The 25414-nt window shown below is 31.2% G+C and overlaps 1 protein-coding gene across 1 annotated transcript; it reads left to right on the plus strand.

Annotated features, from left to right (window-relative positions):
• Positions 1-1668: 1668 nt before the first annotated feature.
• Positions 1669-25083, plus strand: LOC134697250 (flotillin-2-like). The gene is made up of 9 exons (XM_063559401.1): positions 1669-1789; positions 3550-3631; positions 8196-8410; positions 9010-9242; positions 10415-10534; positions 13376-13590; positions 19781-19964; positions 20303-20446; positions 22898-25083. Exons 1-9 carry the CDS (start codon positions 1741-1743, stop codon positions 22928-22930), a joined length of 1275 nt encoding a protein of 424 aa, XP_063415471.1. The 5' UTR covers positions 1669-1740; the 3' UTR covers positions 22931-25083.
• Positions 25084-25414: the final 331 nt, after the last annotated feature.

The following is a 25414-nucleotide window of genomic DNA, read 5'->3' on the forward strand; positions in this document are numbered from 1 at the left end:
GTTGCAAACAAAACTGACATATAAACAAAGCTGACTATGCGGTATGGGCTTTGCTCATTGTTGAAGACCGTACGGTGTCCTATATTTGTTAATTTCTGTGTCATACTACTTTTTTTCTGTTGAACTAATAGAAGAAAAGAGGTAATGTCGAAATAAAAAAATTACTTAATTACAAAAATCGCTCAAATTTAACAAAAGAATTGTTTTAGAACAGAATATTTGAAAATTATAATAAAAAATTGAGATCACCGATAAGTTAAAAAAGATATTTCAATTTTTATGCCAATAATAGCATTTTATTGCATCAAAGGGAGATAGTTTTGAGCCTTTTAAATAATATCTACATTTTTAAAGTCATCTTGAGCCGACACGAATTTCTTATGTTGAATGAGTTTTGTTCCATTTGATAAAGTAACAACTAAATGTACTTAAGGTAATAAATAAAATTTGTATAGTGAACATTAATGAATGTTTATTTTTTTTCTGAAATTTTTATATCCTCGAACATCCTTAAGCAACTAATGTTATTACCAACTTATACACCAGATCCCGCAATTAACATATTGAGAGCGGGAATAATCTCTAAGATATAAGATAAACAAAGAAGGATCTGAAGATCATTTTTCATAGCATTCATTGTAAAGAAGAAACTTTAGAACATTTGTTTATACAACGTGAAGCTTGGAATTAACTGTCAGATCAAACTCTACAAACAATTAAGAACATTATAAGCACAAGCGAAGATGTGCGTGAACACAGGAGACCTAACTAGACTTGCCTGTGAAATGACATTCCAAAAACATTACAAAAATACAAAATATATACAGAGTCGCATCCAACCTGGTGTCAAAAATACATTTTCAATCAAAAAGGCTAGTACGTGTGCCTCATACACAATGCAGGCCCGTAGCCAGAAATTTTCAAGGGGGCGGTTATTTGGACTCATAAACTCGACTTTAACAGTCACTATTCGAACAGAACGTTGACTGTAACAGTGCTTATTTGTTTTCAAGGGGGGGTCCGAACCCCCTGGCTACGAGGGTATGAGGCACACTAGCCTTCTTGATAAAAAATGTATTTGTGACATCAGGTCAGATGTGACTTTGTACTATATTTTGTATTTTTGTAATGATCTTGGAAGATATTAACTGGAGATGAAAGACGGACAAGCAAAACAAAATAGGATGCCCGAGAGTGGACATAAGGATGGGAGCGAGTAGCAATGAATAAGTTGATAAATAATTAAAAATGGAGTTAATACAAAAATTCTTTTATTAAATCTTATAGTTTCAGTTAATAAATATTTTGCGAATTAAAACTATTAATAGTTTTGTGAGAATATTGTGGTATATCACTGTAAATTTTCTACATTTTATATCAACAGACCAAAAATAATCTAACTTGACTGACTGCCCGAAGTTAAAAAATCTTATAAATTCTAAACTTCCCATGGTACATCATTTAAATGTCATAAAAGCTTTAAAGTTCTAATGAATTAAAATAGTGTATATAATGTTGTTTTGTTATAATTGTTAATTTTCATTATTTTCGTTTATTGGTGGTGGAACTGTTCGACATACGAAAGTATGGTTACCCTATAATGGGTGTAAAGATTCAGAGAAAAAGAAGGATCTTCCCAGCATATTAACATTGGTTTCCTTCCCCCTCACTTGTATTCCCCTTGTGATATCCATTGCGAAAGGCCAACATTTGTTTACGAAAGCTCACACAAAACTAAAAATGGGTAACATACAAACTGTTGGCCCTAATGAGGCAACGGTTATATCTGGTATGTGATTTATTGTTGTTTCTTTGCATTCATTACTCAAAGGGTTTGTGTAGATTACACTACAACATCAAAATGAAATGTTTCATTGTTTGGCAGGTCGCGTTACGCAATAGCAACACCATCTTATTTCGACCATCTATGATTCTATCGACTATTTACGTTTTAAAATGTGATACTAAACCCTCTGATTACTGAATTTTAGTGTTGGTCTACTCTTTCACTAAACAACACCCAGTTGATCTTTTGCATTCTTTATTTTTAAGTAAACAATTGTGAGGTACCAAATGGGGTGTGGCATCTACACAAAATGCACATTTAAAACTAATATATCTAGATAGGTGTAATAGTCCCAGTTTGCATTCAGTTAATCTTTATTGAAATTTTAAGATTTCAATCCTGTTTCTGGTTTGTTTTATACAAAAGCTAATACGCAGTTTTTGTTGTTTTTTTTATCATCTTATTTTCAGTAGAAGTAAGAAAGAGAACATTTGTTTATGATATTTGTATCTTGTGCTACAATGTATGTGCTAATCTAATGAGTTCAGACATTTTCAACTGATCTTTAAAGTTTGTTGTTACATGTACATGGTGATATGGCAAAAATGTATGGTGGCATTTTTAACCCTGCCAAATATTCTATGTGCGATAAAGTAATATGAGGCGGTGTGAAAGCTAGGGGACGAAGTCTGTATGAATTATTTCTTTTAAAACTTCAAACTCCATAAGTAGTCCTTAGCAGTCATGTGATCTTGATCTTTGGCTTGTGATACACCTAAATATCAAGTCTAATAATACTATTTCATGGTAGTCATGCAGTCTTGACGTTTAAGCTTGTGATACACCAAAACATCCAAGTCAAAACTCCCCCCCCCCCCTTTCACCAAACAAAATCATAAGCCAAATGTCTTGATCACATGACTACAATGGACTACTATTCCAAAACTTGATATTTATGTGTATCGTAAGCAAAAGATAAAGCCTTAATGATTACCATGTATTTCTTAAATTCTTAAAACACCCTTTAAATTGACAATTAACAACCGGTATTGGATCAATTATTTGGAATCAAAATTAAAGGCAACTTATTGGTCCATTGGGCTGGGTGTATTAATTATATGATTACACATGTTATATGTATAGTTGTAATTCAATTATATTGTGTACAAATTTATATATTCATGTTGATTAACACATGACATGTCACTATAATAATTTACTTACATGTACTTACTTACTTACTTTACATGTGCAATTAATTTTTGAGAAGATTAAGGGGAGATTATTTAGTTAAAACTTCTTAATTAATAGTGAATGGGAAACAAGTAATTGAAACTTATATTAATCCCTTTCCACTGAGGTTGGGCGTGCTGCCTTGTAGCAGCATTAGCCTCCTCTTTCTTTTTGAAATCTACAAGGGTGTCTTTCAAGTAGAAAAGACATGGTTCTCTGTTAACATGGGTCAGCCATTTATTGCCCGACCCGACGGACTAGCATTGTTTCTCAAGACCATGCTCACAAATGATGTTAAGGGAGAACAGAAAGCTTAGTCTCTAAAATTTTCTCCCTGGTTATTGAACCAGGAACTTTTGTGTTAGTAGTTGGATGCCCTAACCACTACACCAAGTTTCTCATATTAAAACCTTGAAAACAAAATATTATATACATGTATTATCAATGATAATGTTTCAAAATAACATGTAGTCTTGTATATAATTTCCTGTATCTTCAACTATATATTAAAAATAAATTTCTACTTACAGGTGGATGTTGTGGGGCTGATGAAAGAAAACTTATTGTTGGAGGATGGGGTTGGGCTTGGTGTCTTGTGACAGATGTCCAGAGGTAAGCTACATGTAATTAAAAGATTTTGAGGTAAATGCTTAAGGTGCATTGATGAAACTTAACTTTTACAAATGCATTATTGATTTAAAGAGTTATCTATAAGCATTTATTATTATCCTTAGGCCACGTTTTTTTAATTTGTTGGTTTACGGATTTTCCCCATGAAAAAGTCGAGTCGGTCGGTCGGGGAAAAAAATCAAAAAAAAATCTTTCAAGACAGAAAAAAAATGCAAAATAAATATACACTCACCTTTCTAACAAAATGTTTTGTATGCTATTTTGTCATCATTTCAAATTATAGTTCGATGAAATATTCTTGCTCAGCTGTCATAAATATCGCATGACATTGTCTAATAATTTGTCGTAAAAAGGGGGTGTTCACAGACAAAGACGAAATTGAATCGTCTTTTCACAAACAAGAAAATCAAATTCGCGTAGCTCTTAATCAATTCCAGAAAACTTGGTGAGTAATAATCTTCAAAAACGAAAATTGATAAAGAAAAAAATGTAAAAAATGTCGTACGAAAATAAGTTTCAACACACGTGTCAAAAACGTAATAGACTCGTCCACGGAAAAAACGAGAATGTCGGGTTAATCTAGTGTCATGCATTCTAGTTTTTAATCCAAATGGACGATATTTTTTTTATTATCCATGAAACAAGAAAATTCTAAATGACTTGTTGATATTCAGAAATTTTACTTCCAAGGTGCTTTCCACCTGTCCACATTTGGACAAGTCTATTTCTATGAGATTATGCATCTTACAGACTGATGACAAATAAGGGAAACAAACTTGTGTAATGGGTTTTAAACACAGATTTAGTTCCGCAAAATTATTTGCGTAAACGACATTTCAAGGTAAGTTATAATTGATTTGTCTATTTTTAGGAACGTAAACTGGAAGTTTTATTTTTTCACAACAGAGAGTGTTATCAATTTTGTTATTGATTCATGCATTTCATTTCATAAAAAAAAAGAATTTAATTATTTTTCAGGGATAATGTATTTGTTTGGGTCGGCGGGAATAAAAAAGCATGAAAAGTCAATTTTATTTTTATTCTAGGAATCGGCAAAATCGGGTCGGCAGATCCGTAAACCAACAAATTAAAAAATCCTGGCCTTAAACAGATTGGAAATAATGTACAATGTACATTAGAAACTTAGAGTTAAATTATTTCACTTAACCTTAACCTAGGTCTACTTACTTTAGGCAGACTAGTAGAGTCTCCAGTCAATGATCAAAGAAAAATTATTTTTAGAACAAACTAACAATATGATTCAAATTCTTGGTTAAGACAGGTAAATTCTATAGCTATATGTTCTATGACAGTTTTGTGATGGCTGGTATTTTACAGGTTTGTTTGTTTAATCAGGATGATAGTGTGTTGAACATATTTTACTGGAGATAAAAATAAAACAAATCTAAATGACCCAAGCAGATTGAATAAGTCATAAGAATAACTCATTTATTACATTAAATAAAAGGATTAAGACACTTGTGATAAATTCATAATAATTTGATGAAAGGCAGACGATCTGTATCTGTAATTATATTTATAACTTCTATAACAGTGGTGCTCCAACTATTGCAGACAAAGCATGGCTGGAAGATCATTTTATTCAAACTTTGGGACGATGGTCCTCAGATTGTTATACCAAATATATTCATACTTAGACACGTTCAAATTTAAATGACCTCTACTTTGAACAATTAAAATTTGTACTGACATCAAGGAGTGGATTGATTTTTTTTATTCTTCTCATTACTTCAACTTGGGGCTACAGCTGCAAGCATCTATATATGGCTATTTCGATGCAAATTTATTAGTCAATATATGAAAAATTATCTCATTTCAAGTTTTAAGATTTAGCTAGAGTTATCTCCTTTTACATATGGAGATAGAACATTATACATTTATTGGTTTTTAATTTAGTTGTATAAGTCCCCAGTTGCCATATTGTAAATAAATGCATATGCTTTAAGATTCTTGAATAAATAATAGTTGAGTACTTAGTCTTTCATGTCTTTGTATATATTAGTATATTTCTCATCACACTTACAGTTTATTACAAACTACAAACATGTGTCCTTTAGAAATTGAGGTTTGGGTTTATGCATATATTAGACAGCAACTCAAGGCAAGAATTAACATTTCTGTGTTAAAGAGTGGTATGGGTAAACAAAAGAGACATTAATTTGGTATTAGATATAACCAGCACTTTATAATAAATCAAGAACAAGTCAAGTCATAAAATTGAAATTATATTTATTATAATAAACTTTATTATGAACTTGCCATCTCACTCTATTTGGGTAGTTAATTATCTTTGCACACGGTCTATGACATCACAGTGCACATTCCATTCTAATCTGTATTGCTATGTCATTTCTTCACACGATATTGGTGTATGATATGTGTATGCAAGTACATGTCATACATGAACTTCTATTGTATAAAAACAAAAAATGAAATCGGAAAAGAAACCAATAAGTGAATATAAATTAAAGTTACACTTGTACTGTTCAAAGTATCTAGTTTACACAAATCTAATACCATATTCCCTGCGTTCTTAATTTATGATGACACACTTGACTTCTGATGAGTTGAATGATAAAGTCTGGTCCCTTTGACTTCAACATAACAAGGTTTGACATGTTTTGTGGTAAAAATGAATACAGTCATTATTCTTTATAATTTTTTTTTTATCTACCCTCCCTTCCCTAGATTTTCCATCAAAACATGATGGAATTTTGTGATGGAACAAATTCCATCATCTTGATGGAGTATTGGAACAGCTTTCCATCAACTTTCCATCAATGATGGAAAATGGTTGATGGAAATTTTTTGATGGAATTTGTGTTCATGATGTAGGAAAACTGATGGCATTATTTCCATCTGATGGATAATTGATGGTATTTTTGCCATCTGATGGATAAAATGCATGGAAACTTGATGGAGAATTGACCATCAGATGGAATTTGAAAATCTTTCCATATATGGCATTTTCTGTGATGTCATAAAACAATATTTGTTCTCTGTCCTCTAAAGGTAGTCCAGTTACATGTGTGTATCTTTTAGTTCAGTGTCCCATTAGAATCTCTGTCCTTAAAGTTGAATTAATTGATGGTAAATCCTGCAAAATAAAAATAAAAGAATCTAGAATATTATAAACATGATAAATTAGAATAAGTTAACATTGAAAGTAAGGTTAATTATTAGTTACTTAATTGTCATTTGTGGATATATAAATGAATAAATTTCAGTCATACCACAGATCTCTAATTTTATAGCAAAATAATTTTATTGGAATTAAGTACTAAACAATTTTATAAAACAAATAATGTTGTAAAATGATCCAAATATGATTCCTGTTGTACACAATTTTATGATATGTATATGCACATTTTTTTATGTCATTTGGTCTTTTGTTGATAGTGGTCTCACTGGCAATAATACCATGCATACCACATCTTAATAATTTTATAAATCAATGGTCTAGTTTTTTTCTCTTGACTCTGAAAAGCTAATAAAACATTTTAAATGTCACTTAACTTTGAACTAAAAGAGCATGCACATATATCATAATGGTGGACATTCTATTACATTGTACTTACCAAAATTTAATCCAGAACATGTGTACACACTAATCTTTTTAAATCCAAGAGACAATTTTGTCATCAGAAGAATACATCTGCACTTTTCAATCTCAGTCAATAGAATTAATAAGAACTTTTTGATCTAAATCCATTGTCAAATTCATAATTTGTTAATGACAGAAGACATCTTTGCTTCTTGTCTGCATGTTCATGAAAGTCCAAATTTGAATTTGTTGATTTGTTGAGGTTGTGTAGGGTCTTGTGACAATTTGATTCCTTTGAAATGTGCCCCTAATAAATACTGTTAATTATCTAAATCTTGAATAATTGCTATAAATTATATAAAAAATATTTATTAATGGTTTGTAATTTATCTTTATGTTATAAATTAGAGATATTGCAGAAGAATGCATAAAAACATGTGCTCTCCTCATTGGGCCTCAAACTTTGTGTTCATTTATGATGTCACATCCTGTACACAAAGGTTAAAGAAAAACAGATTGACACCTGACACCTCTGATGGAAAGTTTTTTTTCCATCAAGAAAAATGACAGAGTTCAAATACCATCCCTCTTTCCATCAAAGAAAATGTTTAAGTCCAATTTCCATCAATTTTTTTTCATTTCCATCCTATTTTCCATCAGATGGAATAAGTGCCATCATATTTTCCATCAAAGGGTTAAAATGCCATCCAATTTACCATCAGAGGTTAAAGATGCCATCAAATTTTCCATCAAAAGAATGATGATGGAAAAAATATTCCTAATTTCCATCATCCTTTGATTGATATTTTTGGTTTGGGATGGAATTCCATCAAGTACCATCAAATTTCCATCAATTGTCCATCAAGTGTTGATGGAAAATGAAGAAATTGATGGAAGATCTAGGGAAGGGTTGGATAGTTTCAGTAGCAATTAAATACCACACATTATTTTATATCATATGAATTTATTTTTTTCAAACAGCATATCACTAGAGGTTATGACCTTAAACCCAGTTTGTGACAGTGTAGAAACATCTGAAGGTGTACCTGTGGCTGTAACCGGTGTAGCTCAGGTCAAGGTCATGAGAGATGTAGCTTTCTTAGAGAAGGCATGTGAACAGTTTCTGGGTAAATCTGTGAAGGAAGTAGAAGGAGTTATTTTACAGACTTTAGAAGGTCATCTCAGAGCTATTCTTGGTAAGAAATAATGTATAGGCACATTTTCAAGTTAAGGTTTATCGATATAAGAAGATGTGGTATGATTGCCAATGAGACAACTCTCCACAAGATACCAAAATGATACAGAAATTAACAACTATATGTCACCACCATATGGCCTCCAACAATGAGCAAAGCCCATACCGCATAGTCAGCTATAAAAGCCCTTAAATAACAATGTAAAAAATTAAAATGAGAAACAAATGGCCTAATTTATAAACAAAAAGTGAACGAAAAACAAATATGTAACACATCATGTTTTCTACCTTTCTCAATAAGTATGACTATTGGATCTATAGCTACTTTTTCAATCTATACTGTAAAAATTCAAAATCTATAAAAAATATATGGTTTATTTATGACCAGTTAAAATTGTTTGTTTTGATAGACATCCTGAGAAATAAGTCATTTGTTTTAAAGCTTGAATATAGTCAAAACAAATGCATCTGAACAACCTATATGGATGTAAATTATGCATATTACCATGCTATCTTTGAAAATTTCATACTAACAGGTACACAAAAACAAATAATAGAAGGTAGGACGAGAGTAAAATGACAAAATATGATTATTTACAGGTACCCTTAGTGTAGAGGCAATCTATCAAGACAGGGACCAGTTTGCTCAACTTGTAAGAGAAGTTGCTTCCCCTGATGTGTGTAAGATGGGTATTGAAATAATGAGTTTCACAATCAAAGATGTTTATGACAATGTTGAATACTTGGACTCATTAGGACGAGCACAGACGGCTAATGTAAAGAGAGATGCTGATGTGGGTGTGGCTGAGGCCAATAGAGATGCTGGAATTAGGGTAAATAATATTACATGTACTGTCAATTCACTGTTTCAGAATCTGATGCATCCTGGGTAATATTTTCAAAAGTGCACACCAAAATGTCCTGATTGGTTAAGAATGTCATAAAAAATGGAAATTTAACCAATGACGTGATGTAATTTTATTTTGGGGTACGAACAATGAAATTACCCATGATCCTTTAGATTCTGAAACGGCCAATTTATTAATTTTCCTTGGATACCAATTTTCGTGGATTTTGTGGGAACAGTGGAGCTGCAAAATTAAATTTTCAACTAATTGCAAATTTTCTATATGCTTTGTATGCAGAGGTTGGCAAAACCGTAATATCAAACATTTAAGAAAATGCAATTTTTTCGTCACTCCAGGAAAATTGACAACCACGAAAATAAAGGTGGATTATATAAAATGGTTTGAACAAACAAATCCCTTCTAAATAATTATGAATTGATCATAGTATTGCTGAAATAGTTCAGAAAAAGTCATCATGGTAATGGTATAATTGAGATTTTTGAACAAATCCTGTTGAATAGGACCTTATACAATCATGACCAGGCATGGATCCAGAGGGGGGTTTCAAGGGGTTGGAACCCCCCATTCTTTTTGGCCGATCAATGCATTTGAATGAGGACATGTAGTTGGAACCATCCCCTTTGTCCTGGGTTAGGAACCCCCCTTTTTAAAATGGCTGGACCCGCCCCTGCTGACAATTATTCTTAAGCAAACCTGGATCTTGTAAACATTTTGAAAAATAAAAGTAACTTATTCCTGCTCATTTCAAAGGGAAAATAACCCATTTCAATGAAATCAAAGGCATTGAATGTTGTGATACTTTTAAGGTGGTACCATACACCTAGACTAAAATTAATTCAGCTCTTTAATTTTCACAAGACTCTGACAACATATTTACTTTGACCCTTTCTCAAAAGTATAAAAACTTTTACAAACATGACAAAACACACTTTATTTGAAAATTTTTATTAGTTATATAGCAGTTTGACAAACACTAGTTTTCATCATTGAGAAGCTAAATATTTCCTCAACAATAGAACATGATCCAAATTAAACGTTCAGCTGGTATTGACAGAGTTATCTCCCTGTAGCGTTATGTACCACCTTAAACCTCTCTATTTAGCTAGTATTGTAATCGTTACATCTTCATTTTACAGGAAGCAGAATGCGACAAGACAAAAATGGACACCAAATTTTCAGCTGATGCTAAGATTGCTGATGCATCCCGTAATTACAAGATGCAGAAAGCTGATTTTGATCAAGAAGTTAATGCAAGAGTAAGTCATATGGTGTCAGAATAAATACAATAGATTTTTGGAAAGATTAGAACTTGTTCTAAATCTTCACTAGGGCAATGGCCTCCCTAACAACATGACAGGTTTGCTGCTGTTACTAAATGTATTCACACTGAAATATAGTTCCCTAGTTCTCATGTATGTGCACAAAATACGCATATGAACTGAAAAAAATTGGTATATATTTTTGGAGCAATTCATCCAAGAATGTTTTATAACCAAGGTGTGTTGATGTGCAGGCCTTTTTTTTTTTATTTCAATTTGATTAGGTAATTGGGTATTGATACAATACTATAATGATTGACAACTGTCATTATCACCAAACAACCAGAGACAAGGTGGACCATTAATTACAATGTCCCACCTCCTAAACTGTCAATCAAATATGACCACATTACTTAACAACCTCAGTCTTACATAATTAGAACCTTCAATTTACAACTTCAATATACAAATATTTGACCTCATATAATTTGAATACACAAATGCATATATCAGATGTTTGATTATAAGGATGATAGATTAATGTATTGCCTATTATATAGTATTACTTTTGATCAACAATACATGAAGTGATTCTGTAAATTATTTTATTTGTCTGAAAGATAAATGATAGTTGGATTAACAAGATCTTTTAAAAAAATGAAATATGGAATTATTTTTATCTATGGAATTTTCATAATTTCTTGTGTTTAAAACTTTTAATAAATTTCATGTTTATTTGGTATTAAATTCTTTTGCGTTGTAAATAACACTTTCCATACAATGTATTTTGGTTAGATAGTGTTGTGCGCGGCACAGTGCATTCTATTGTCAGTACAGAAAAAAACATGGAATTTATTAAAAATTTCAATAACAAGAAATCAAGCAAATTCCATAATTGAAAATATTATAAGTTCAAAAAATAGCCTGTTATATGTATATTAATATGAATATTTAAAAGCTATTCAAGTAAGGCCTATAATTTACTTGATGAATTCCAATAATCATATCTGTAATTAACCTACAATTTTATAGATTAATCATGTTAATTCACTTATTTTTTTAATTATCAGGAATTAACTTGAAACATTTAAAAAAAATTGTAAACTTTTAATTAAAACAAACCATGGTTTTTTAATTTATATCCCACCAATCATTATTAAAGTCTATTTTAGTCATTTGTTTTTTTATTAGAAGTGAATATATTTTGTTTGCAATCAAGAAAGAATCCAAATTTTAATAAAATAAGTTTTTTTTAAATTGTTAACCTTGAAAAAAATATGCAAATTAAGAAACCCATATTACAAACGTATTATTTAATTAAATGAGCTCATTTTATTTTCATACTGGAAAAGCACTTTTCCTTTTGAAGACCTGCTGTTAATGCAAATTTCAGCAATAGTGCTTTATTAATGTTCATTTTTCCCACCTTACCTTAATATGATTTTTTTCAAACTACTCTTCTAATCTTTCCATGAGTGATTTCCATCACTTTAATTGAAAAAAACCTATAGCAACAGCCAAGAAACAACAGTGTACACTTCTCAAATTGAGGTTTATTTGCTAGGAGCAAGGCAAATTATAGATGCAGAACGTCTGAACCGTAGCGTTTAGGTCTTTATGAATTTTTTTTAACTATTTGTGGACCATAGTGTAGATCTGTTTTATGGTCTTGTATACAGAACTGGCAAAACCATGAAAGTACATTTTATCCCTGAATCCACACAAATAGAAACTCACCAAAAAAGAAATGAATCCAGAGTTTTTGAAAAACTGCATTTTTGCTATATAAAGTCTGGCATGAATTGTCAAATTAAATGTAGGAGAAAAATGAATATTAAACTGTATGAAACGTATATTTATAGAACAAACAGGTATAATAACTATATAACTAGACATGTATTTGAGATTTAAGGTGGTATGGGAGTCTAAAATAAAAATGATAGAATTTGTTCATACTTTGCCAAAATGTAGTATCTATTGATACATGTTAAAAAATATTATAAAAATGATAGGTCACCGTGTATTTTTTCAAGCTACGGGTCAGGACAAAATGACACAGGACAAAATGACACATTTTGTATGGATTATACAGGAAAAAACACCATTTTGTGAATAGAAACTAAACGAAATGATAGAATTGTAAAATAAATTATGAAAATATAGCTTTCAAACAATGCTTTGATAATATCAAAAGAAAAGATAGGGTCACCGTACGTTTTTTCCGGCTAAAATACAAAGTAGGTAAATTCCATGAACAATCCAACAGAAAATGCACTGTTTTATAGTTACCTCCCCTTAAAATGACAATTTCAAAATATTTAAAAACAACCAAAAATATTCTACACTTGTACATATATTTATATTTATAAGTTATATTCTTATAAATTGGATCTTTTAAATGTAAAAAGACATGAAATATCTGCATTCTTGCATCAAATTTTGCTAATTTGATAGAAAATATGGACCTTAGATTCTCTGTTTTTTACAATCCAAGATGGCGAAAGACACCCATACCACCTTAAGTCAATATTAAGGAAAAGTTAAAAAAAAAACCTATTGGTTTGAACATATTTATTATAGTGGATTGGGAAACAAGATATTGCAATATATACATGTAGTAATGTAGGTGCAAGGGCTGCCTGGTAGTGGAATTCTCTTTCTCGAAAACTACTAGGGTGTCTTTTTTGGGCAAGAGATATGGCTCTTTCTTAACATGGGTCAGTCATTTATAAGCCCCTTTTTGACCTACTATCAATGTTTCTGAACACAGTACTCGCAAATGGTGTGAAGGGAGGGTTAAAGACATAAGAATTAATCAATGGTTTAAATTATTAACAGAAAGCTGAAGCCGAATTAGCCTATGAACTGCAAGCAGCCAAAGAAAAACAGAAGATCAGAGCTGAAGAAATAGAAATTGAAGTAGTAGAGAGAAGGAAATTGATTGATGTTGAAGAGAAAGAAATTCTGAGAAGGGAGAAGGAATTAATAGCTACTGTTAAACGACCTGCTGAGGCACATGCTTATAAGATGCAGTTGATAGCTGAGGGAACAAGGTAAAATAATGTGTAATGGAACAAGGTAAAATAATGTGTAATGGAACAAGGTAAAATGATGTGTAATGGAACAAGGTAAAATAATGTGTAATGGAATGAGGTAAAATAATGTGTAATGGAACAAGGTAAAATAATGTGTAATGGAACAAGGTAAAATAATGTGTAATGGAACAAGGTAAAATAATGTGTAAGGGAACAAGGTAAAATGATGTGTAATGGGACAAGGTAAAATAATGTGTAATGGAACAAGGTACAATAATGTGTAATGGAACAAGGTAAAATAAAGTGTAATGGAACAAGGTAAAATAATGTGTAATGGAGCAAGGTAAAATAATGTGTAAGGGAACAAGGTAAAATGTTGTGTAATGGGACAAGGTACAATAATGTGTAATGGAACAAGGTAAAATAATGTGTAAGGGAACAAGGTAAAATGATGTATAATGGGACAAGGTAAAATAATGTGTAATGGAATGAGGTAAAATAATGTGTAATGGAACAAGGTAAAATAATGTGTAATGGAGCAAGGTAAAATAATGTGTAAGGGAACAAGGTAAAATGATGTGTAATGGGACAAGGTAAAATCATGTGTAATGGAACAAGGTTAAATAATGTGTAATGGAACAAGGTAAAATAAAGTGTTATGGAACAAGGTAAAATAAAGTGTAATGGAACAAGGTAAAATAAAGTGTAATGGAACAAGGTAGAATAATGTGTAATGGAACAAGTTAAAATGAGGCGTAAGGGTAACAAGCTAAAATAAGGCTTTCAGATTGAAATGAGGAAAAATTCATATGATTTTTGGAGAACAAATATACTGCTAAATGTCAGTGTTTATGCTAAGATTTAATATAAGGACAATGAGGCTCAGTTTGACTGTCCCTTTGGTATCTTTCGTCCCTCTTTTAAAGATGGAGGGGATGCGAGGAAGATTTCCTGTCTAAAATTGACAATTTCATTACTCTTCTAAATAAAATAAGTTTTATTTTTGAATAAATGATATTTTTCATATTTTGGGGTTGTAAAAAAGTTTATTCCAGTAGGTAAAAATGATGTTTGTTGGCATTGAAAAGTATTTATAATTAATTTCTTCAGAAAATAAGATTGCATATGGCAGGCCAGTTAGACAGAGGAGATCTGCAGTGCAACATATTCAAGTTAAAGATGTTAAACATTGTTTGAATTAACATCTGCCCTTGCTTCTTAAAAAAGATTTCTGTACATGTTGATTAGTAAAAAAAAAAGTGTCAAAAGTAAAACAATATAAATATCATGCTTTTGAATAAAATTGGATTATTTTGTTGAACCACATAATTTTATGTCTTTATTCTATAAACAAATGTCTTAAATTTAATATCCATCATGTTTGATTTAATATGGCAGTCATATTGATTTTCTTCTGTACTATTTTAAATAGCTTTATATATAGTGAATAAGACTTTTGTAATCATGTGGGGAAAATGACTGAAATACAAACAACAGTTCACAAACTACAACATAAAAAAAAGAGTGATGTACTAGAACGCAAGAAAAACCAAGTGTGATCTCAGGTGTTTTTATACGACCGCAAAATTTGAAAAAAATTTCGTCGTATATTGCTATCACGTTGGCGTCGTCGTCTGCTTCGTCGTCGTCGTTGTGGTCCGAATACTTTTAGTTTTCGCACTCTAACTTTAGTAAAAGTGAATATAAATCTATAAAATTTTAACACAAGGTTTATGACCACAAAAGGAAGGTTGGTATTGATTTTGGGAGTTTTGGTCCCACCATTTTAGGAATTAGGGGCCAAAAAGGGCCCAAATAAGCATTTTCTTAGTTTTCACACTATAACTTTAGTTTAAGTTAATAGAAATCTATGAAATTTTGACACAAGGTTTATGACCACAAAAGAAAGGTTGGGATTGATTTTGGGAGTTTTGGTTTCAACAGTTTAGGAATAAGGGGCCACAAAAGGGCCCAAATAAGCATTATTCTTGGTTTTCGCACAATAACTTTAGTTTAAGTAAATAGAAAATAATGAAATTTAAACACAATGTTTATGACCACAAAAGAAAGTTTGGGATTGATTTTGGGAGTTTAGGTCCCAACAGTTTAGGAATTAGGGGCCAAAAAGGGACCCAAATAAGCATTTTTCTTGTTTTTCGCACCATAACTTTAGTATAAGTAAATAGAAATCTATGAAATTTAAACACAAGGTTTATGACCATAAAAGAAAGGTTTGTATTGATTTTGGGAGTTTTGGTCCCAACAGTTTAGGAATAAGGGGCCCAAAGGGTCCAAAATTAAACTTTGTTTGATTTCATCAAAATTGAATAAATGGGGTTCTTTGATATGACGAATCTAACTGTGTATGTAAATTCTTAACTTTTGGTCCCGTTTTCAAATTGGTCTACATTAAGGTCCAGCAGGGTCCAAAATTAAACTTAGTTTGATTTTGACAAAAAATAAATCGGTTGGGTTCTTTGATATGCTGAATCTAAAAATGTACTTAGATTCTTGATTATTGGCCCAGTTTTCAAGTTGGTCTAAATTAGGGTCCAAAATTAAACTTTGTTTGATTTCATCAAAAATTGAATAAATGAGGTTCTTTGATATGCCAAATCTAACTGTGTATGTAGATTCCTCATTTTTGGTCTTGTTTTCAAATTGGTCTACATTAAAGTCCAAAGGGTCCAAAATTAAACTTAGTTTGATTTTAACAAAAATTGAAATCTTGGGGTTTTTTGATATGCTGAATCCAAACATGTACTAAGATTTTTGATTATGGGCCCAGTTTTCAAGTTGGTCCAAATCAGGATCTAAAATTATTATATTAAGTATTGTGCAATAGCAAGTCTTTTCAATTGCACAGTATTGCACAATGGCAAGAAATATCTTATTGCACAATATTGTGAAATAGCATTTTTTTTTTAAATTAGAGTTATCTTTCTTTGTCAAGAATAGTAAGCAAGAAATATCTCATTACAATTGTAAGAATTTTTTTTATTTGGAGTTATCTTTCTTTGTCCAGAATCAACTTAAATCTTTGTTATATGCAATATACAATGTATATTAACTTTTTACTACCAACTGATAAATTAAAATAATCTTTACCATTCAGTGATAACAAGCAGTTTTTTTACATCTTAATATTTTATGATGTATTTAAATAAGTAGTTATTGTTGCAAACTCCATTAGAAATTTTAATTGAGATTAATTTTGGAATAAGGGAAAGGGGGGTGTGATTTAAAAAATTGGGTTCAATTTTCTCATTTGAAATTTCATAAATAAAAAGAAAATTTCTTCAAACATTTTTTTGAGGAGATTAATATTCAACAGCATAGTGAATTGCTCTAAGAGAAAACAAAAATTTTAAGTTCATTAGAACACATTCATTCTGTGTCAGAAACCTATGCTGTGTCAACTATTGAATCACAATCCAAATTTAGAGCTGAATCCAGCTTGAATGTTGTGTCCATACTTGCCCCAACCATTCAGGGTTCAATCTCTGCGGTCGTATAAAGCTACGCCCTGCGGAGCATCTGGTTAATCCTGCTCCACATGTTGCACCTGTTATGTTGCTCATGCAAGTGTAAAACTGGTGATAACTCTAATCATGGAGGTCACATTTGAGGAAAGAAGGATGTGATTGTGGTTAAGACAATTAAAATACCTTATAGTGGTTCAGAGATGGGTCCGATTACTTTCAATGTAATTGATTAAATTACAATTACTTTGTCATTTCTACGATTAAATTAAATTAATGATTACATCATTTCTGAAAGTGTCTGATTAAATTAATGATTACATTGGCAAAGTAATTACGAATACATCTGATTACAATGAATTAAAAAAAACTTCTTGCATGATGTGAATGAATAAACATTTAATATATATATATCTATAGCATTTTTTTTGTGTTTGTTATATTATAAAATGATAACTTCAAACTTCATCTATTTAATAAACCTCAAAAGTTCACTTTATATGAACATGAAAATTGTGTCACTGGTTATGACCCATTGCACTTTATCATCATTTATCTCTGAATTATTTTGACTTCAATTGAATATAGCTTTATAAAAAGCGTTTGCTGTTTGTCTTCTGACCTATTCTAGACTGTTTTCAAGGTGCCGTTTATAAGAGTTAAAATATGGATGAAATAAAGTTACCAGTTTAATCAAATTGTAAACAAAATACAAATGCTAAAAATCATTGCATTTTACATGTCCAGTTCAAATACATACAAAAATTTGCTTATTTTAAAAAAGATATTTGTCCAACTTTTAATTAATATTGTGTTAATTAGATAAATGATCACATGTCTGATTTATCTTTAACCATACACATGTATATATTGTCCTACAGCTATACTCAGTTGGTAATTGCAATAAAAACAAACCTTAATTGGTTTCCTTCCTGTCAATTCAAAGTTGACAAAAATCACAACATTATCAAAAGATTATAATTATAAAGAAAAGGGTTACTTGAATATAACAGTTATAATTATGTTTATTATCAAATATATATATGTACATCTTTGAATTGTGAATATATGTAAGATATCTTTTTCTAAGGCCAGAAACATATAATTGTATTATATGTCTCTTCTTGGGCTGTTGATGGTTTTTCAATACTGTAACAGCTTATTTTTTTACTGAAGTATGTATACAAACCAATTGTCATGCTTTATAAAAAAAAGTAAACTAAACTATCTTAACATGTTCAATATAAATTGAATATATAAGAATAACAAAAAGTTTCCTTCATTGACCACAGTTAAAGATTTTTTTCATTGTAATCAGAATGTAATCATAAAGTAATCAGGATTACAGGGTATTTTGAAAAGTAATTGATTAAATTAAATTACATGTAATCAGATTTTTGGCTGATTAATGATTACAATGATTACTTGAAAAATTGTAATCAATTACAGCTGATTAACGATTACAATTACAATTACCCCAACTCTGTAGTGGGTTACTTTTACTGGTGTAGAATTGTGTGATTTTCATTGAATAAGGTAAACAAAATATTTTTGCAGATTCCAAACTTTTATCAATGCCTTGTATGCAGCCTTTTGTATTGGATGAATTTAATTAGAGATTTTATTTTATCCAGGAAAATAAGCAAAAATTTACAACCCAAGAAAAAACCCACTTTACAGTATATAGCTTATAATCTACATCTGTTAAACAGATATTCCATGATAGTCAGACAACTTGTAACCATTTTTAACCGGATTTTTGTGACAAAAATGTCGATTATTGATTTGGGGATGCTCAGCGGGCAGCTGGGCGGTCGGGCAGGGGGCAATCAAAAGTTGTCCATGCATTAACTCATGAACCGTTCAACCAAAGCTTTTAAAATTTTAATATGTTGTTACTGACAACTAAATGAAGGTCAAGTTCAATAATGGCGATTTTGACTTTTACCGTTCAGGAGTTATGGTTCTTGAAAGATTGAAAAATGGCGTTTCCAGTCATGTCTGTGCATTTTCTCATGAACCATTCAACCAAAGCTTTGTAAATTCTAATACGTTGTTATTGATGACAAAATAGAGGTCAAGTTCAATAATGATGATTTTGACTTTTACTGTTCAGTAGTTATGGTTCTTGAAAGATCGTAAAATGGCGTTTCCAGTCGTGTCCGTCCATTTACCCATGAAATGATCTTCCAAAGCTTCCCAAATTTTGATATGTTGTTACTGATGTCTAAATGGAGGTCAAGTTCAATAATGATGATTTTGACTTTTACCGTTCAGGAGTTATGGTTCTTGAAAGATTGAAAAAGGGTGTTTCCAGTCGTGTCTGTGCATTTTCTCATGAACCATTCAACCAAAGCTTTTCAAATTTTAATATGTTGTTACTGATGACAAAATAGAGGTCAAGTCCAATAATGACGATTTTGACTTTTACCGTTCAGGAGTTATGGTTCTTGAAAGATTGTAAAATGGTGTTTCCATTCACGTTGTTGCATTAACTCACGAACCATTCAATCTAAGCTTTTCAAATTTTAATATGTTGATACTGATGACAAAATAGAGGTCAAATTTGATATTGACGATTTTCACTTTCACCAATCATCAGTAATGGTTCTTGTGATATTGCCAGGACACAAATAAATGTTAATAAATCCGGTTAATGCTGTCGTTGTGACAGCCACTTGTATAATAAATTGAATACATACTACACAGTCTTGTGTTATACATAGGACACAGACAGTTGAGGAAGCCAGAGCTGACGCTGAGAAGATTCGATTGATAGGTGCAGCGGAAGCTGAAGCTATTGAAGCTGTAGGAAAGGCTGAAGCAGAAAAAATGAGATTGAAAGCTTCAGCTTACAAACAATATGGAGAGGCAGCCATGTTGTCTTTGGTCTTGGAAACACTTCCAAAGGTTAGACAAGGGTGTCAGTGTGCGAACAGAAATAAAAAAAAAAAAGACTGTTTTGATTATTATTTGGTCAAAAATTGTACATTAAAAAATATGTATTCATGTTATTAAAAATAAAAGTAGTAAAAAAAAAAAAAAAGATGAAAAATTGTTTTTCATGATCAGACAAATATAAAGAATTTTTTATTCTTTGAGGTTTTAAAAAAGCAATAACATTTTCAAATTAGATTTAGCAGACAGGATTTGTTGATGAATTGAGTGTGTCTATAATGAAAACATATATGATTCTTATATGAATTCTAAACAATATAATATTTTTTTTCTTTGAAAATTATTTTTAGATTGCTGCAGAAGTATCAGCTCCATTGTCTAAGATAAATGAGATTGTTTTAGTTGGAGATGATAGAACCACAAGTGAAGTCAGCAAATTGGTTAGTCAGCTCCCACCTGCAGTTCAGGCTCTTACTGGGGTTGATCTCTCTAAGGTTAGTTTTATTACTTAGTCGATTGGTTAGTCAGCTCCCACCAGCAGTTCAAGCTCTTACTGGTGTTGATCTCTCTAAGGTTAGTTTTCTAAGTCAGCAAATTGGTTAGTCAGCTCCCACCTGCAGTTCAGGCTCTTACTGGGGTTGATCTCTCTAAGGTTAGTTTTCTAAGTCATCAAATTGGTTAGTCAGCTCCCACCTGCAGTTCAAGCTCTTACTGGTGTAGATCTTTCTAAGGTTAGTTTTCTAAGTCAGCAAATTGGTTAGTCAGCTCCCACCTGCAGTTCAAGCTCTTACTGGTGTAGATCTTTCTAAGGTTAGTTTTCTAAGTCAGCAAATTAGTTAGTCAGCTCCCACCTGCAGTTCAGGCTCTTACTGGGGTTGATCTCTCTAAGGTTAGTTTTATTACTTAGTCGATTGGTTAGTCAGCTCCCACCAGCAGTTCAAGCTCTTACTGGTGTAGATCTTTCTAAGGTTAGTTTTCTAAGTCAGCAAATTGGTTAGTCAGCTCCCACCTGCAGTTCAAGCTCTTACTGGTGTAGATCTTTCTAAGGTTAGTTTTCTAAGTCAGCAAATTAGTTAGTCAGCTCCCACCTGCAGTTCAGGCTCTTACTGGTGTTGATCTCTCTAAGGTTAGTTTTATTACTTAGTCGATTGGTTAGTCAGCTCCCAACGACAGTTCAAGCTCATACTGGTGATGATCTTTCTAAGGTGAGTTTTATTACTTAGTCGATTGGTTAGTCAGCTCCCACCAGCAGTTCAAGCTCTTACTGGTGTTGATATCTCTAAGGTTAGTTTTATTACTTAGTCGATTGGTTAGTCAGCTCCCACCAGCAGTTCAAGCTCTTACTGGTGTTGATCTCTCTAAGGTTAGTTTTATTACTTAGTCGATTGGTTAGTCAGCTCCCACCAGCAGTTCAAGCTCTTACTGGTGTTGATCTCTCTAAGGTTAGTTTTATTACTTAGTCGATTGGTTAGTCAGCTCCCACCAGCAGTTCAAGCTCTTACTGGTGTTGATCTCTCTAAGGTTAGTTTTATTACTTAGTCGATTGGTTAGTCAGCTCCCACCAGCAGTTCAAGCTCTTACTTGTGTAGATCTTTCTAAGGTGAGTTTTCTTACTTGGTTAAGTCAGCAAATTGGTTAGTCAGCTCCCACCGACAGTTCAAGCTCTTACTGGTGTTGATCTCTCTAAGGTGAGTTTTCTTACTTAGTCTATTGGTTAGTCATCTTCCACCTAAGGTTAGATTTCAATGAAACTTTAAAAAAAAGACGTATATTATAGATTATTGCTATTTTACGAAATTTTCCTTTGATCTTCATAACTAATAATTTCTTTTTCTCAACAGAGTCTTGTAATATGAAAATTTGAAAATAATAACTAGAAACTAAGGGGGAATGTGTCGTTGCTAATGCAATTGACAAGTCGTCATAGGTAAAAGAGTGAAAAACAGATTATCATCGGTCATCTCACCTCGATTGCTTTTCTCACTTTTGCCATACCAGCTCATGCAAGAAAACCAATATCGTTGAAATGATCAACGATAATCTTAAATTATTGTAGGTTTTCTCAACAAGATGACTTATCTTGCTTGAGCTGCTAAGGGAAAGTGAGAAAAGCAATCAAGTTGAGATAACCAATGATAATATGTGGATGGCTATTTCACCTGTAACAACACTTGACAATCTTAAATAGAAAGTTTGAGAATAAAAATTTAAAAGTTGTATAAAAATCAGAAGATATGGTATTTGTTGCCAACAAGACAAGTCTCCACCTGAGACCAAATGGTGTAGAAGTTAATAAATAAAGGTCACCATACAGCCTTTAACAATAAAAAAAAACATCGTACAAGACTTAGAAACATAAAAACATTTTACAACGTAACTCAGGTTAACTTACAAATAAATGATAACTATAGCTTGAGCAATACAAAGCACTTCAGTCATGTGTTTGAAATAAACCCATATTAAAACAGATAAAAGAAATCAATCTTTACATTTCTTTGGAACTATTATTATGAATATGGTTGGAATTTTTTTTTATAGACAGTGTTTTCCTTGCAAAAATGCATACAATTGCCACTTAGCCATGGCGTTGTCAGTTTATTTTCGATTTATGAGTTTGACTGTCCCTCTGGTATCTTGTCCCTCTTTTATTCCAATCTTCAATACACATTGCATTACATTTGTACATGAATGGCACATGTAAGCTTAAGTGATTAGTATCTTGTTGTTTTGTACCCCAAAAAATGCAGCCTTTCATAATGTCTTATTAAGAAGAGTCACAAAATTCTACTTTTCATGGATTAAACACATAAGTAACAAACTGTTGAAAAATAAATGATAATGAAAAGTATGTAATAGTGATATTTGCATATACACTGAACCAACTTATTTACATTCTGAATATCTGAAAATTAAAACTGAACCAAAGTATTATTTTTCAATTGCAGATGTTATCAAAGATACCAGGAGCAACTGCTTAGACTGGTTTCGGGTCCTGTTATTAACCTCTTTAAAGTGACTTCAATAAATGAACCAGAAGACATAATACTTTTACATGTAACTTATTTCACTTTTATCAAGAAATGACACTCTTAAATGATTTAACTATGATCAATTTTAATGGTAACGAATAGCTTGATCTTAAATTATATGCAACCTGTGTTTTTGCATATGTATGGAGTATGTTAATTATAGTTTTACTGTATTGAAATACTTTGACCTGTAAATCATGTCTGTGTGTGACTAACTTTTAGAAAATTTAATTGATTTAATATAAACATGATAAACATACTTAGATATAGGAAGATGTGTTGTCTTTATGTATAGTATCAAATATGAACAGTTTCTGATTACTGGATCAGAAGTTTTTCTGAAGCAAATATTAACAGATCTTAAGCCTGAGTATGGAATAATGAAAAAGGAATGAATTCTTCTCTATAGGTTCCTTTGTTTAGTTTTTCACTGATGAATAATAAATCACTTCATGGATAGGGGAATAATTGAACAAAAATCTAAAGAGTATCATATTTGACTCTTAATCTACCTCTAGCAAAATACATTATAATAATTTTTAAATAATATAACTAAGCATATACTGGTCTATATGCCTGATTTTAAACTATTGTTGTGCATGCAATTTATATGTATATATCTATTTATAACTTTTTGTGTAAACATACCTGTTTTAATTGTATATAACCTGTTCACAATGTACATGTACATGAACTATGTTGTTAAATTTAGATGATAGTCAACACTTATTTACTGTGACTATCAATATATAAAGCAATGAGTGGTCAAAATTAGTCTTCTTTATTTAGATTTCAATGGTAGATTAATGCAGATAGAGCCAGACCTAAATATTCAGTAAGCATGACCCTGGGGCGGATCCAGCTATTTTTAAAAGGGAGGATTACCAACCCAGGATATAGCAGGGGGGATTTTTCCAACCATATGTCCTCATTCAAATTCATTGACCCTTCAAAAAAAGGGGGTGTTCCAACCACCAGAGCCCATCCCCTGGATCCATCACTGATGACCACTCATCTCACTTTAACATTTTTTACGCATATTTTATTTTTTTTACTATGTTTTAATTTATCTAGCATTATTTTAATTTATTGTCAATCATTTTATTCGTAGCACATGTCAGTAGATACTAAGTAGTCATCACATTTTGTGTTTCTGTGTTTCTTATCAGTCAAAACACATACAAATGTATTGTTTCATTTTGTAGTGTTTTTCATTGTCTTATTAGATTGCCTTCTAGTCATAATTTCTTTTTGTCCATGGACAGAAATAATTGTTAAAGAATAAAAAAGTACTGATTAAATAATTGCAATCTTGAGAATAAAAATATTTCCGGAAATTCCTTGAATTCTTTCTAGTTTTAGATTATTAATGTCATAGATGACATTAAGCACTTTTTTGTACATCAGAGCACAAAGTATATATAGTGTCATCTTAACTGTTTTAATCCTTAAATATGTTACTACTGTCACTCAAATATTTTTCTTCATAAGATATAGAGAAAACAGCATGTTTAAGAATTGTGAAAAACCGTGATGATAAAAATTGTTGTTTTTTAAGATGGTACCTAACACTACAGGGAGATAACTCTGTGAAGTCAGCGAAACGTTTTAATTATGTTGTGTTTAAAAGAAATATTAAGCTTCTCAATGATCAATATTGGTGTATGTCAAATTGCTATATAACCAGTGTAATTTTTCTGACAAAACAATTTGTTCAAATTTTTTTTTTAATTTTTATATTTTTGTTAAAAGGTCAAAGTAAATACATTGTCAAAATTTATGAAAATTAAACGAGCCAAATAAATTATAGTGAAAGTGTTGGGTACGACCTTAATATGCATATTTTATAAAAAAAAAAAGAAGCTTATAACTTCCTTAGGAGTTTTAAAGAAACTGTTAAAATATGTAATGGTTCATGTACACATAACTTTCATGAGTATGTAATTGTGAACTGACTATGTGTTAGTATGTTGTTGTTTGCTTTTTTTTTCTTCTTCTTATTATTTTCTACTTGTATTGTATATAAGGTCCTCAGGGAAGATTACTTATCGTAACTTACTGTTTATACCCTCTTTAAATAAAGAATTTGTAATCATTATTATAAATACTTATCGTAACTTACTGTTTATACCCTCTTTGAATAAAGAATTTGTAATCATTATTATAAATAACCATTACTATCTGACACTTGGAATTGTTTTAGGAGTAGCTACTTTATTCCATCACACTTCTTAGCAATTGATATATAGAAGTAAACATTGTTTAAAAGCAATATTTGATCCATTTTGAAGTATTTACTGCTGAACTGAATTCATGCATTATAGTATGCTTTAATATAAATTTCCTAGTAGACAATTTTATGTGGGGGCCTGCTGAAAAGCACCTCTTGGTGTGGGATTTTCCCTCTGTGTTGAAGACCCATTGGTGGCCTTA

This window comes from Mytilus trossulus, chromosome 14 (genome assembly GCF_036588685.1).
Source record: "Mytilus trossulus isolate FHL-02 chromosome 14, PNRI_Mtr1.1.1.hap1, whole genome shotgun sequence".
Lineage (NCBI taxonomy): Eukaryota > Metazoa > Mollusca > Bivalvia > Mytilida > Mytilidae > Mytilus > Mytilus trossulus.

Bases quoted from the DNA above. Each gene is read 5' to 3' on its own strand.
- LOC134697250 (XM_063559401.1), top strand. From the start codon at position 1,741: ATGGGTAACATACAAACTGTTGGCCCTAATGAGGCAACGGTTATATCT. The intron at 10,535-13,375 runs GTAAGTCATATG...AATTATTAACAG, and splicing joins ATCAAGAAGTTAATGCAAGA to AAAGCTGAAGCCGAATTAGC. The intron at 19,965-20,302 runs GTTAGACAAGGG...AATTATTTTTAG, and splicing joins TCTTGGAAACACTTCCAAAG to ATTGCTGCAGAAGTATCAGC.